At 50.6% G+C, this 15,286-nt stretch overlaps 1 protein-coding gene and 1 long non-coding RNA gene across 3 annotated transcripts in view; one reads left to right on the forward strand and one right to left on the reverse strand.

The window, feature by feature from the left end:
• The window catches only part of LOC146869015 (uncharacterized), a 99,526-nt gene extending 92,990 nt beyond the window's left edge, over nt 1–6,536 (reverse strand). Inside the window, exon 1 of the long non-coding RNA XR_014965471.1 lies at nt 6,293–6,536. This is a non-coding gene — a long non-coding RNA (uncharacterized LOC146869015). The remainder of the gene's footprint in view (nt 1–6,292) is intronic.
• A 372-nt stretch (nt 6,537–6,908) lies between these two features.
• Nucleotides 6,909–15,286, forward strand: part of DPM2 (dolichyl-phosphate mannosyltransferase subunit 2, regulatory) — a 395,257-nt gene continuing 386,879 nt past the window's right edge. For both annotated transcript variants that reach the window (XM_085614160.1, XM_085614159.1), the window contains exon 1: nt 6,909–7,034. In XM_085614160.1, coding sequence (XP_085470286.1) covers nt 7,032–7,034 — 3 coding nt within the window. In that variant the 5' untranslated portion in view covers nt 6,909–7,031. The remainder of the gene's footprint in view (nt 7,035–15,286) is intronic.

The raw sequence follows: 15,286 nt of genomic DNA on the forward strand, positions 1-15,286 counted from the left end.
CCATGACTTGTTTCGGTTTGGGGTACCAACCCCGGGGGTCACCTCTGCCTTTGTCTCCTTTTCTTTCCTGCAACCGGTGCTCTAATTGGACTGTGAGATCAATCATCTCTTCACAGGTTTGAGGCAGCTGCACCACTTGTGCGAGAACATCCTTCAGCTCACCCCTCAAACCCTGATAGAACAGTGTTGTTCTTTTTTCCTGGGGCCAGTTGGTTTCCACCACTAGCCGGTTAAATGAGGTTATGTACGTCAACAAGTCTTGGGACCCTTGACGAAGGGTAAGTAATTCGCGGTCCAAGGTCAACATATGCGATTTGCGGTCGAACAATTTCCTCATTGCCATACAAAAGTCTGGGAATGAATGCAACATGGGGTCGTTTCTCTCCATCAAAGGTATGGTCCAACTGGCCGCATTGCCTCCCATGTATGACATCATAAAAGCGGTCTTTGCCGCGTCGTTCTGAAAGACTGCGGGTTTACACAGAAAGTGGAGCCTACATTGGTTTAGGTAGGTTTCAAACTTCTTAGGGTCTCCATAGAACCGCTCGGGTGGTGCCAGCGGGACCCCTGTGTTTTGGACCACGTGTACCGTAGGGGTTGGGTCAGAGGTTGGTGATGAAACAGGAGGTCCTGCAAAGAACCCACCCTCACGTGTGGTGACTGGAGAGGGGGGAGGGACAACAAGCCCTGGAGGAGGAAGGGTGGCTTCCCTAATATAGGAACCCGCCCCAGTGCCCCTACATGACATTCCCGCCACCTCCCTACGCAACGTGCTCAATTCCTTTCTAAGGTCCTGGTTTTCTAACCGGGAGGTCTGTACTTCATGCTGCAGTGCCGTTAGGCTCTCCAGCAGTGAAGATAAAACCACATTGGTGTCCATCGTCCGGGCTGGTCTTCTAACTTGGGCTTGACAATCTGTCAGGCTGTCAGCAGCGCAAGGGCAGGCCACTAACCTTTTCGCAGCAGCCAGCGGGGACGACAGCCAGTAGAGAGGCCTCCCTATTCGCCAAGGCACTACCTCCCACAGCGTAGGATACATTCCTATGGAAAGCAGCACCCCGGGGAACATGGAAGGGGATATAAGATCAGGAAATACTGCGGGTTCCTTGGGACTGGTCAAGGCATCTGTCACCTTCCTTCTACGGGCGGACTGCAGAATGACAAAGACAGGGACATATGTAACAGCCGTACAGGGCATACATCTAGACTCAGGCATTTATATAAACAACGTATAGACCACTCACAAGCAGCCTGGTGGTTGATGTCCTGGAGGTAAGGGATTCTCAATCCTTACTATAATCACCAAAGCGCCAGTTGCCAGAAAACCATAAACGCCAGTAACCCCAGACAGTAGTTGCTGAACAGGCAGTTAGATCACCTGGCTGTTACCACCACAGCCAGGGTGTAGTTCGATAATCCCTGCGTGATCAGCTAGTAATAACAAGCAGGGCATGGGGATCCTAAATAACAAATAAGTGTCTAGGGAAGAAAGTATTAGAGGAAGCGACCTAGCGCTGATTCACGCTGCTGCGTGATCACACTTTTCGGTATAGTCTCGCTTTCTGCTGCGCTTTGTCTATCACGCACCTCGCACTCATTTCCTGCGCACCGTGCACGGAGTCCGTTCCGTCGCAGCAGGTATGCTGAGATTCAGGTCCTCGGAAGCACAGGGGGTAGGGTTCCACACCCCGAGGCGGGAAGGAAAGCGTCCGCCCTCGGAGCACTGTAGCGACGTCTCCCGCCTCTCCAGCGGGAAGGAAAGCGTCCGCGCACGGCGGAAGCGTCGGGCCAAAATAGAAGTATTCCCGTCTTTCCAGCGGGAAAGAAAGCGTCCGCGGAACTGTGGGGTAGTTTGGAAGCGGCCGGCAGAGCGGAAACGGAGGGTCCGCTATCGGCCTGGAACTTGCTCAGATTGTCAAGCACCCTCCCTCTGCGGAGGCGGTGCTTATATGGAGGCGGGTTGCATCCTGTTACTCCGTCTGCATTGGCTAGGCCCCACGTCCTTATGGGAGTTGGAGTGCAGCAGGCTCCTTGACCAAACACGCCTGCGCCCACGTACACAAGAGGACTTACAGGGGTGAGAGCAGACTGGGGCATGCACGAGGCAACGGAGAATCGCCTCATGGGCATTCTGTGGAGAAATTAATTCAGATCAAAATTCAACCACATAATAATCGTGTCAAACTCATCGTAAATTCAATGACACAGGGAGCGTTTCACGCTTAAACATCCCTTTGTTACTAAAGCATGTTAACTAAGGATATTTAAAACCATTACCGGTCTCAACTTAGTGTCCCTTATCTGTTTCGAAACACACTCGTTCCGGTTACGATACCAAAAGGTATCCGATTTGCTCTTGTCAAGCACTCTCTTCCAAGCCGATGTTCCAATGACAGCCCTGTTGCCCAACCTCACACTCAAACGTGTAACAGCCTTCAAAGTAATAGTGCCCATTCCTGCATCTCTCACAACTATTGCATCTTACCGCAAAACACTCGCGTCCCGAGCTTCTCCACAGAATGCCCAAAGTACAAGAGGGTTTGTGTAATACAGGATCACTGAAAACATTATACTGCCTGTAATGATAACCTATGAGGTTGTTTTTTATATATATGTGAATAGTTGAATACAGTGGCCTTGAGATATTCTGTTTTGGCGCTCAGTGCATAATGGCAAGAACCTTTCCTTTTGTTTTTTGCAGTCACAAATAGTTCATTACAAGTGTGCTGATTAGGTGGATGAAGTCCAGGTGCCCTGAAGAAATTGCCATAAGAGTAAGGCAATAAGACATGTCGGCTAAATGGCTTTCTGTCTGTTAAGATACAGCACTTTTTACCTTTGAACTGACCCATGAGCTAAGAATATAATGATGGTGGCCATGGCTCTTTATCAATTTTAACTCTGGACTATGGTGTGTGATGTTCACATATTTTCATCTTTGTTGATTACTTTTTTCTGGTATATTTGCCCATTTTTTTTTGCCCAAGGTAGTAACCTATGATGAGAAACGTGGCAGTACTGGTGATAAGTAGAGAGGTGTGGCTCACTGGTTAGAGACGGCAGACCCGTAAGCAGAGAATTGGCCAGGGACCAGGGTTCAATTCCCGACGCGGCAGGGTTGTGGACCAGGGTCAAAACGGACTCGATAATTCTCGCCTCGGTACCTACTCTAACCAGGAACACACTCGGCAACTCTGGGCATTAAGCTTGCCTCATCTCTACAACGGCCCCCCACAGACGCTGGGGATGCCTGGTTTCACCTTGGAGATACCCAGAAAGGGACCATCTCACAGGTATAGCCAGGATGGGTTCCCCAGCGGTCTATAGCGCCGGGACACCTCCTCGTGAGGTAGCTGTTCGCGCTTTACAAATATCAGTATTATTATAATCTAACCAGTGTCAGCCCGCTGTGGTGTTGCGCACGTGAGGTTCTACCTTGTTTTGCACACATTTTTTCACTGATATTCACGTGTGGGTTTTGTATCCCTGTGATTATACTGGCTTTTTCACATATTGATTTTTTGAACAGAGTGACTGCTACACTGGTTTAAGGTTCTTGCAGATTTTATATCAGTACAGACTCTGGTGAATTAGGAACCCCTCTCACAAGTCTATATGGTGGGGAGCGGGTTAGAAGAAGTTAATTTGAAACTTCTCAATTCCTTCTTTACACAGTGTGGAAAGTATTTCTGTACTAAGTAGATTGGGTCTTTTTGTTGTAAAACCGATTTGAGTGGGGGATGACCCAATCTCGTACTTTTCCCCTGTAGCTCCTTGTTGATATGTCAGCAGCACTTCTTTGCCAGCTCCCATTGAAATCGATGCCGCGACCCGACCCCATTTGACACCTACGCACCCGGCTTCCCTGGGTGAGGTAACACGAGTACTCCGGTGCTCCCGTGGGTGTTGGCCCTAGAACTTCCTAAGTCCCAAAGGGTTTGGTCCTGACTCGTTTCTAAGTGTCCCTAATCTTTAAAAATCGAACCGCGACTTTCCCATAGAAGCTAACGGGAGCTCGCTGCTGTGTTCTCACACTGCACACGGCCCCCGTGGGTCCCCTGTGTCACTACCTTGGGTGGTTCCTTGGGGTCCCAGCGATTCTACAGGCTCTAGGCCTTGTGTCTAGTTAAGTTGTGGTTCTTATACCACTATTTTAGTATATGGTTTGACTCGCCCCTAGGGCCTGACATGTATTTGTGCTATTACTGTGATATTTTTGAAGTGTAACTTATGTGTTTTTACCTCTACTCTCATAAAGAGACTAGGAGGGTGTGTTTAGAAATAAATACATATATTTTATATATATACCTGGTGTGGTTGTCATTCATTTAGGCACTCAAGAGATTATAGACTGGTAAAACAAGCTGCTTTACATTCCTTCAAGACTTAGCCTGAAGGCTGCTCTCCATAGCTACCACTAGGATAGCTTTTAATAAAGGTTGTCTTTAACCCATAACCAATAAGGGGTTGTTTGGACTGGTACAGGGTGCCCATTATAACTAGTGGACAGCATATACCAGGCCAACTTCTCACAATCAGTGCATGGATAGATGGGGAGTCATTCGGGATACCTCAGTGCATGGGTGGATGGGGGTTCATTCGGGAAACCTCAGTGCATGGATGGATGGGGCTCATTTGGGAAACCTCAGTGCATGGGTGGATGGGGGATCATTCGGGAAACCTCGGTGCATGGATGGATGGGGGATCATTCGGGAAACCTCAGTACATGGATGGATGGGGTTCATTTGGGAAACATCATTGCATGGATGGATGGGGGTCATTCGGGAAACCTCAGTGCAGGGACAGAAGGGGGCATCATTCCGGAAACCTCAGTACATGGATGGATGGGGGTCATTTGGGAAACCTCAGTGCATGGATGGATGGGGGGTCATTCGGGAAACCTCGCTGCATGGATGGATGGGGGATCATTCGGGAAACATCAGTGCATGGACAGATGGGGGCATCATTCGGGAAACCTCAGTGCATGGATGGATGGGGGGTCATTTGGGAAACCTCATTGCATGGATGGATGGGGGTCATTCGGGAAACCTCAGTGCATGGATGGATGGGGGGTCATTCGGGAAACCTCAGTGCATGGATGGATGGGTGGATAATTCGGAAACCTCAGTGCATGGATGGATGGGGAGGTCATTCGGGAAGCCTCAGTGCATGGATGAATGGGGGGGATCATTCAGAAACCTCAGTGCATGGATGGATGGGGGTGTCATCCTGCAAGCCTCAGTGCATGGATGGATGGGGGTCATTCTGGAAGCCTCAGTGCATGGGTGGATCATTCGGGAAGCCTCAGTGCATGGGTGGATCATTCGGGAAGCCTCAGTGCATGGATGGATGAGGGTCATTCTGGAAGCCTCAGTGCATGGGTGGATCATTTGGGAAGCCTCAGTGCATGGGTGGATGGGGGTCATTCTGGAAGCCTCAGTGCATGGATGGATGGGGGGTCATTCGGGAAACCTCAGTGCATGGATGGATGGGGGGTCATTTGGGAAACCTCATTGCATGGATGGATGGGGGGTCATTCGGGAAACCTCAGTGCATGGATGGATGGGGGGTCATTCGGGAAACCTCAGTGCATGGATGGATGGGGGGTCATTCGGGAAACCTCAGTGCATGGATGGATGGGTGGATAATTCGGAAACCTCGGTGCATGGATGGATGGGGAGGTCATTCGGGAAGCCTCAGTGCATGGATGAATGGGGGGGGGATCATTCAGAAACCTCAGTGCATGGATGGATGGGGGTGTCATCCTGCAAGCCTCAGTGCATGGATGGATGGGGGTCATTCTGGAAGCCTCAGTGCATGGGTGGATCATTCGGGAAGCCTCAGTGCATGGGTGGATCATTCGGGAAGCCTCAGTGCATGGATGGATAAGGGTCATTCTGGAAGCCTCAGTGCATGGGTGGATCATTTGGGAAGCCTCAGTGCATGGGTGGATGGGGTCATTCTGGAAGCCTCAGTGCATGGGTGGATGGGGTCATTCTGGAAGCCTCAGTGCATGGGTGGATCATTCAGGAAGCCTCAGTGCATGGATGGATGGGGTCATTCTGGAAGCCTCAGTGCATGGGTGGATCATTTGGGAAGCCTCAGTGCATGGGCGGATCATTCTGGAAGCCTCAGTGCATGGGTGGATAATTTGGGAAGCCTCAGTGCATTGGTGGATCATTCGGGAAGCCTCAGTGCATGGATAGATGGGGGTCATTCTTGAAGCATCTGGAAGCCTCAGTGCATGGATGGATGGACCTGCTCTGGGATGCCTTGTAAGGTGCATTCTTACCTGTAAACCTGCTACAAACTACGAGATCTCACACAGAAGCAGTGACACTGGGGTCATAAGTGGCGCGTTTGGACCTGGCCGAGTCCCGGCGCCGGCTCAGCAGCCTGTGATTCTGGGCGAAACCCTCCACCTCCCCTCGGCTTTAAACGGAGCCTGTGACCCTGGGTGAGGGCTCTCGTGTAAGCGCCCCAGAACCTTGGGCCAGATCCTGTGCAAGAGTGAAACACGCTCAGAAAATGATGTAAAAATGCCAAAGTAGCGAGGACTCGGCACCGTGTGTGGGTGTGGTTAGGGAGGGGCGGGGTCTTAAAGGTGGGGGGTGTGGTTAGAGAAGGCTGTGGTCTAAAGAGGAGTGTTGCCTTGAAAGGAGTGCGGTTAGAGAGGGGTGTGGTTCGAGAGGGGCGTGGTCTTGACACGGGGTGTGGTTAGAGAGGGGAGTGGTCTATACAGTAGCGTGGCCTCTCAAAGGTACCCCGGGGGCGCTTTCAAAACAGAACCTTGGTGTCGCGGTGGGGCGGTTTTACTCGTCCGTCGTTTGTGTCTATGTCGAAGCGACGCTTCTCTCCCTGTCTTGGCAGAAGACGCTAGCAAGTCCTTCTTCTCTTTCTACTCTTCCAATTAATAACGCGCCCAATCGTTCCCAGGCTCGCGCCTCTCTCCGTCCCGCACGTTGATTGGTTCTTGGTCTCGAATCCGGAAGTGGAACCCGGCGTCATCTGCGGAGTGGAAGGAGGGAGACATGGTGAGTGGAGAGCATGGGGCAGGAGAGAGAAGAGGAGGACAGGACAGCGAGGAGGAGGGGCGCAGAAGAGGGAGGAGGGGGGCAGAAGAGGGAGGAGGGGGGCAGAAGAGGGAGGAGGGGGGCAGGATAGTGAAGAGGGGGCAGATGAAGGAAGAGGAGGGGGCAGGAGAGAGAAGAGGAGGGCAGGACAGGGAGGAGGGGAGATGAGGGGGCAGGTGAGAGAAGAGGAGGGGCAGAAGAGGGAGGACAGTGAGGAAAAGGGGACGGAAGAGGGAGATAGGCATCGGGGTAGGAGGAGGGGGCAGAAGAGGGGAGGAGGGGGTCAAGAACACCTGGAGAAGGGGGCAGATGAGGGAGTAGGGTATCAGGATAGGAGGAGGAGGCAGGTGCGAGAAGAGTAGGGGCAGAAGAGGGAGGAGGGGGCAGGATAGCGAGGAGAAGGAACAGAAGAGGGAGGAGGGCAGGACAGTGAAGAGGAGGGGGCAGGAGATGGGGGGCAGGATAGCTAGAAGAAGGGGGCAGAAGAGGGGGATGGGCATCAGGATAGGAAGTGGGGCAGGAATGAGGAGGAGGGCGGGAAAGTGAGGAGGAGGAGGGCGGGAAAGTGAGGAGGAGGAGGGCGGGAAAGTGAGGAGGGCAGGACAGTGAGGAGGAGGAGGGCAGGACAGTGAGGAGAAAGAGGGCAGCACAGTGAGGAAAAGGGGGCAGGTGAGAGAAGAGGAGGGACGGAAGAGGGAGGCAGGACAGGGAGGAGGGGGGCATAAGAGGTAGGAGGGGGAGGAACGCGTGGAGAAGGGGGCAGATGAGGGAGGAGGGCAACTGGATAGGAGGAGGGGGCAGGTGAAAGGAGGAGGGGGCAGGATAGCAAGGAGAAGGGGGCATTAAAGGCAGGAGGGGGCAGGATAGCGAGGAGGAGGGGGCATTAAAGGCAGGAGGGGGCAGGATAGCGAGGAGGAGGGGGCATTAAAGGCAGGAGGGGGCAGGATAGCGAGGAGAAGGGGCAGAAGAGGGAAGGGGGTCTGACAGCAGGGAGGTGGGCAGGACAGTGAGCAGGAGGGGCAGGTGAGGGAGGAGGGGGCAGGAACACGTGGAGAAGGGGGCAGAGGAGGGCATCAGGATAGGAGGAGGGGGCAGGATAGCGAGGAGAAGGAGCAGAAGAGAGAGGAGGGCAGGACAGTGAGGAGGAGGAGGTGGTAGGATAGCGAGGAGAAGGGGACAGAAGAGGGAGATGGACATCAGAGGAGGACGGCGGGAAAGTGAGGAGGAGGAGGAGGGCAGGACAGTGAGGAGGAGGAGGGCAGCACAGTGAGGAAGAGGGGGCAGGTGAGAGAAGAGGAGGGGCGGAAGAGGGAGGCAGGACAGGGAGGAGGGGGGCATAAGAGGTAGGAGGGGGGAGGAACGCGTGGAGAAGGGGGCAGATTAGGGAGGAGGGCATCTGGATAGGAGGAGGGGGCAGATGAAAGGAGGAGGGGGCAGGATAGCAAGGAGAAGGGGGCATTAAAGGCAGGAGGGGGCAGGATAGCGAGGAGGAGGGGGCATTAAAGGCAGAAGAGGGAAGGGGGTCTGGCAGCAGGGAGGTGGGCAGGACAGTGAGCAGGAGGGGGCAGGTGAGGGGGGAGGAGGGGGCAGGAACACGTGGAGAAGGGGGCAGAGGAGGGCATCGGGATAGGAGGAGGGGGCAGGATAGCGAGGAGAAGGAGCAGAAGAGAGGAGGGCAGGACAGTGAGGAGGAGGTGGCAGGATAGCGAGGAGAAGGGGACAGAAGAGGGAGATGGACATCAGGAGAGGAGGGCAGGACAGTGAGTAGGAGGGGCCAGGTGAGGGAGGAGGGGGCCAGGTGAGGGAGGCAGGACAGTGTGGAGGAGGGGGCAGGAACAGTGTGGAGGAGGGGGCAGCAACACGTGGAGAAGGTGGCAGAGGAGGGCATCAGGATAGGTGGAGGGGCGGAGGAGGGGGCAGGATAGCGAGGAGGAGGAGGAGGAGGAGGAGGAAGGAGTGGGACAGAAGAGGGAGGAGGGGGTAGGAGAGGGAGGAGTGTGACAGAAGAGGGAGGAGGGGCAGGATAAGGAAGAAGAGGGGGAAGCAAGACAGTGAGGAGGAGGGGGCAGAGGAGGGGACAGGATAGGGAGGAGGAGGAGGGGGCAGGTGAGGAGGGGAGGCAGGACAGTGAGGAGGAGGGGTAGAAGATGGAAGAGGGGGCTGGATAGCGAGGAAAAGGGGGCAGAAGAGGGAGAGGGGCATCAGGATAGGAGGAGGAGGGCATGACAGTGAGGAGGAGGAGGGGGCAGGATGGGGAGTACGGGGCACGTGAGAGAGGAGGAGAGGGAGGAAGGGGCAGGAGTGGGGATGGAGAATAGCGAGGAGAAGGGGGCAGGAGAGGGAGGAGGGCGTCAGGATAGGGGGAGTGGCAGTTGAGAAAGCAGAAGGGCAGGAGAGAGAGGAGGGGGCATGGTGTGGTGCAGATAGGAGAGGGAAGCGAGGGGCAGGTAATAAGAGGATGAGGGGTGGGTACAGGTAAGGGTGGAGGCGGTCAGAAGCCGTGGTCGAAGTGGGGGGGGGAAAAAGTAGGCGAACTGTGGGCGGAGAATCGGAGGGCGGGAATAACCAGAGGATTGGGTCAGTGAGCGGTGTTAGAGGTGTGGCCAGAAGAGTAAATCATTCTTATTTTTAGTATTTGTTTGTCATTTCACTACCCAGTTACAGCTTATTACGTTACTTAATTCAACCAATGGATACACATGTTTTTTAAGGTTTTATATGAGTTATTGACATTCAGAAAGTGGGATATGTTTCCAATCACGGAATGTCCCAAATACACTTAAAAGTGGAATCACAAGCCATTTGTCTCTGAGCCATGGAGTTTCTGTCATCCGCACTTCTCCTCCCTTTTTTCACAAGAGCAGTTCAAACCTGAATGGGAAAATATCCTAGTTTGCAAAAGTTTTCTATATAATTATGACTCTGTAACATTTGCCACATAATGCATCATCTGCTGCATAATTTGACGATTTTAAATAATAAATTGTAACTCTAACGGATCAAAAGTTACTAACAAGCATTGGCATAGCCAATAGGTCTCGCTTTTGGGCCCTTATAAGTATTTAGTTATGCAACTGTTGTATGTGTGTGGTTATGTGTGATTGTAGTTGTGTGTGTGTGTGTGTGATTGTGTGCATGCATAAACACTGACTTTGTACTTATAATCCTTATGTATGAGGAGCAAGGCTGGCAGTAAAAAAGGTGCAGTGACTGCCAGCCTTGCTTCTTGTACACAAGGAATATAAGTACAACGTGCATGTTTACCCACTGCTTGCAGGTAGGCAAAACCAGGGCACTGAAGCTGAATTTTAGTGCTTGCATTGGGGTCCAATGCTCCCATGCTAAACCACAAGGCAGCAGCAGTAGAGTTTCAGGTTTCTCACACACACCTAGCAAGTGCAGAACAGCAGAAACATGTAGACACACAAAGACACCTTGTACTCGAGTGGACACAACGTAGGGCAAGCTACTCCCACACAGGGAACAAGTAAAGCATGAACAGCATAAGTGACAACTTAACTCCTTTACACAATAAGTAAAGCATGGTTGGCAGCAGTGCATGTTTTCCCCACACACACACAATGGGTAGGTTAACAGTGCAGGTTTCTTCAATGTATAGAACAAGTGTGGCATCTAGAATAACTTGCTAATTTCTTATATAACGCACTCCTGATGGGTTGCAGAAGGAGCAAAATATCCTCAGCCTGGGCAGCAGAATCGAACATTTACCTCAAAGAAAGGGTAGGAGCAGGCCAAGCATCCGAGGTGCAAGCTCCGAAATTAAAACTAAAAGCCGCCTACCTCATAGTCTTGTCCAACACAAGTCTGAGTGTGACTCCAGCTCCCAAGTGGAGAAGCCGCGCCCCTTTGCCAGAGACGGGCGCGCTAGGAAAAATAAAGCTGCTGCTCACCTTCTGAATGGCCTTGCAGCCTGGTAGGCCACACCCTGCATGCCGCGATCACAGGGAAGGGCTCCTTGATAGAAAATGACAATGAGCTGCAAAAAACATCTCGGATGTGGTGTTGATTATTGGTTCGCCAGATTGCGCAGCTCGTAGCTGACAAGGTTTGAGATTGCTATGTGTGACATTTTCATAACTTCAGTGTAGTTATGAGTGGCATTTCAAAGACTATGACTAACTTGCACCAAAAGGGGCGTGCGAACAGCGCCAGCGAGCTGCTCTGTTAATTTGGCCCATGCTGAGTGGTGCCCTGAGTAAAGCAACAATGAAAACCAAACCTAAGAAAACGCTTGACTTAGGACATTTTTAGAGATCAGGTCCAGTGTGGAAACCAGGATATTCGCACCATTGTCAGCGGTTTAGCCATCCATTACACCATCCCTAAAACAAAGTTATCCTCCAAGCAAACTGAAGGTCGGCAAACTCGTAAACAACACAGATGGAAACAATCCTTTTAAACACGCGACGGAGTTAATCTACAAACATGAAACCGGAAGTTGAGCCAAGAAGTAAAAGAAATACGTGACCGTCTGCAGTGAATCTTACTGTGCTCATTCGCCATGCTGACTACGTAAAAATGACACCAAGCACTCCTCGGACAAAGAAAATGGAAAAATGATAATCACAACAGTTGTAAAAAGCACAAAATGCAGTGATTGCTGCCGAAATTAACAATAAACTATGACCTAAACACGATGATGCAGAACCCTCAGATCTCAATTCAAACTATAAATGATGAACAGACTTCGGTAGTGCGTCAGACACAAATGTTTACATGCACCCTTTCATTGAAAACAAAACGTAAAATAAAAATAAAACAATTCTCCATGAATAAATTATTTGCCATTTGCTGTTGTCTAAAGAGGACGCTTGCTGATGCACAGAATACAACTCTATTTTTCCATGAGGTCTCCGATGTGATGTAATATGTAACTTCTATTTCAAACTCTCAGGGTGCAAAATAATCAGGCGGCACAGAATAAGATATCTGAATGAATGATGGTCGAATGGACTCCATTTCTTTAATGTTTTTAGATGCTCGAAAGCAAGAATTTCATGAGAGGGACCCAGGGTGACCGCCCGGCGTGACTTGACAAGTGTGCCCCGTCCCCCGAGCCTCCAACAAATGAGCAGATGATGTTCATCAACGGGCGGGGAGGTTTGGGGGTTATGGGGGGAGGACAAGTGTGCCCCTCTACGTCAACATGTGAAGGTCTGAGCAGGTGAATGTTGCGAGTGCTGTGTGAGTGGGCCATCCATGACTCCGAAATTAAAACTAAAACCCACCTCAAACTCTTCTTGTCCAACACAAGTCTGAATGCGACTCAATCTCCCAAGTGGAGAAACGGCGCCGCAGCTGTGCCAGAGACGGCCGCGTTAGGAAAAACACGCTGCTGCCCGCCTCCTGATTGGCCCACCTTGCAGTCTAGGAAGCCAATCGCCCTGCAGGCCGCGCACAGGGCCCTATGCTGCATAAACACAAACCGCTGATATCTGACTCTTAAATGCCGCCGCTTCAGCTGAGAAAATCATTACAAGCATTTTTCAAACAAATACTATACGGGCCCACGCGCTGTAACCAGCTGCAGGCCACTGCTGTAGGAGAAAGTGATTCGCCGCAAAAACTGGGGTGGTAATTACTCTGCGAGCCTAAGCATTCTTAGAGATTAAGAAATAGAAAAAACACACGGGCCAGCACTTATGAGAAACCAAAAGAAACGACCGAACGCTTCCAAGAACAAACAAAAAGTAATAACAAGCATTGGCAGCGCTGCAGTAAAAGTAACGTAGCGCGGCCGTAAAAGCGAAAGTCATCGTGCTCGTGATCACTCTGAAAGTGATCGATGACGCCCGGGGGAGGGGTATGGTGCTGAAGGCTGGCGCAGGAAAGGCAGATGGCTGGGCGAGAAGGGAGGGGTGAATGCGTGCACGCCATCGTGCACTGAAGCTTGTAGCCAGCACAAAAATGTGGGTAGCACTTTCAAAACCCACCCACTAAATGTCTCGCCAGACCAGTGCATGCACTGGGTCAGGCGAGACCTAAAAAACGTGACTTGTGTTTCTGCGAAGTGGAGGGCCTTTGCAGAGGTTGACTGGTCACCTTTCTCACTGTTGAAGTTGTATGTTACACTGGTACTAAAAAGGCAAAGCCTTTGTAGCTACTGTTAGCATGTGTAAAAATGTCAAAATAATAAAGTATCAGAAAATATACTGACTTACGCTGCAGCCATTTTTTGCTGCATAAATTAGCTAGTGACGCTTTGGCCCACAGGTCGTTAGGGAAGAACAAACTTAATCAAGCACCAGCTACTAACTACTGCACTGTCATCTCCCCTTTCATTTATGGGATTATCGCCCTATGCAGCTTCTCTTCCCACCACCCCCCCTCCAAGGTGGAGAACCATGAACCATTCCCTGCCTGAATGCTGCCTCCAGAGCATGTAAATTTAAGATCTTTTTAACAGATCATGACATCCACTCCCTCCTTCTTACATCCAACTCCATTTATACAGTCAATCTGGGTAAACAACTCCATATTTAGTCTATTCCCCCTGACCCACTCAGAAGACCCAGATACAACCCTAATACTATAAACACCTCAAACAAGTTCTCATCTCTCAATCTACCTCATCCGACTCAACTCCCCACTTGAAATGCATACTTATGGTCAGGAATGCAGAGCCCAAGCGAATGGTGGACTACAAAGATGGCTGACTTGGGCTCTGCACATGTGCATGAGTCGGCTGCAGTGTATATAGGCAAGCCGCTCCAGGGAAAGAACGCTTTGCGTTCTAGTTTATTTGGGACTTTGATTCTCCTTCCGTGCTACTCACCTGCTTCTGGATCATGCTCCTCTCCCTCCTGTCGGGTTTTTCCTATTGCGGCGTCCCCACGGCATCCTCCGCGTTGTTCTCCTTGATTGCTGCAAATCCTCCGCGCTGACTCCTCATTGAATTCCTCGATTTCTGCAACTCCAAGACTCCGGATGGTAATCATTAGTACGGTAGGCTTTGACTAGCCTGAAAGTCAAAGTATTGTTTCCTTTGCTGTAGACTTCAGTTCCGTGTCCACCTCCCTGAAAAGAAAACAAGAAAGACCAGCTTAAAACTGATATTGCCGTGTAATAAGTGCAATTCAGTTCTTCATTATATGTTTTAAGTTTTTGACTTTGCTTATCTAAATTGGGCTCCACGTGGATGAAGATTAGAGTTTTTCTTGACTCCTTGTTCATTCCTGATTCCTGAAGATAAGTATAGGATGACATACCTGCAATCAAGGAAATTTTGTTATATTGAATAAAATATGTAAGGAGCAGCGCACATAATACTAACTGGCGGGTTTCATTATTACAGTTAATTAATATATGACAAACAAAGAAATCACACCTGTTCCTTATATGTGTTCCTTGCATTTATATTTATTTGTCCAGGTTTTTTCTATACTCCAGGCTCCTCTATGCTCCATACTACTTCCGGTACATAGAAAAACCCAGAAGAAGGGAACTATGCACTAGACTGGAGAATAGCGTTATACTTACCAATGTTCCCGGTTATGTTTTACAGTGACCTTATCTCTGATTGAGGTGCCACGTGGAACCTTTGAGTGTTTTTTTCCCCCGGTTTCTTTCCCCGGGTTCTTATTTGCACTTTAACCAAGTTGGGTGCATTTGATGACCAGGTGAAGGTGAGGACTCTTTATCATTTGCATCACGTTCCTGTGGAAACGTAAGTAGTCAGACACTTATCAATTGTAGATCTGCTGTGAAACGCCGCGGATATCGCAGATTTCATCTTGGCACAGGACCTTGATCTTCTAATACCTACGGAAACCTGGCTAAAGAAGTGCTCTGGTCCGGTCTTTGACCTCCTAGGCCCTCCAAGCCATAACCTCATCAGACTTCACAGATCGGTCAAACCTGGTGGAGGGATCGCCTGTATATACCTGAATAGTCTTACTGTGAAACAGTCACTCGCTGCTCCTCTCCCCTCTTGCGAATACATGTACATAGACATCTCAAGCAACCTGAGGCCTCTATGCACCTTTCACACATTCTACCATACGCGGGTGATAACTTCCCTTTTGTGGAACAAATTATGGAAACCATCTCCTCCTTTGTGGATCATCACTGTCCCCAAAACTTCCTCGGTGACTTCAATCTTCACTGGAATGACCCTGCAGTGAATAGCCTCAAAACGTTCCTACTTGACCGTAACATGATTCGAATATGTGACCGCCCCGCTCACAGCCTGG

This window comes from Triturus cristatus, chromosome 1_2 (assembly GCF_964204655.1).
Source record: "Triturus cristatus chromosome 1_2, aTriCri1.1, whole genome shotgun sequence".
Taxonomy (NCBI): Eukaryota; Metazoa; Chordata; class Amphibia; order Caudata; family Salamandridae; genus Triturus; species Triturus cristatus.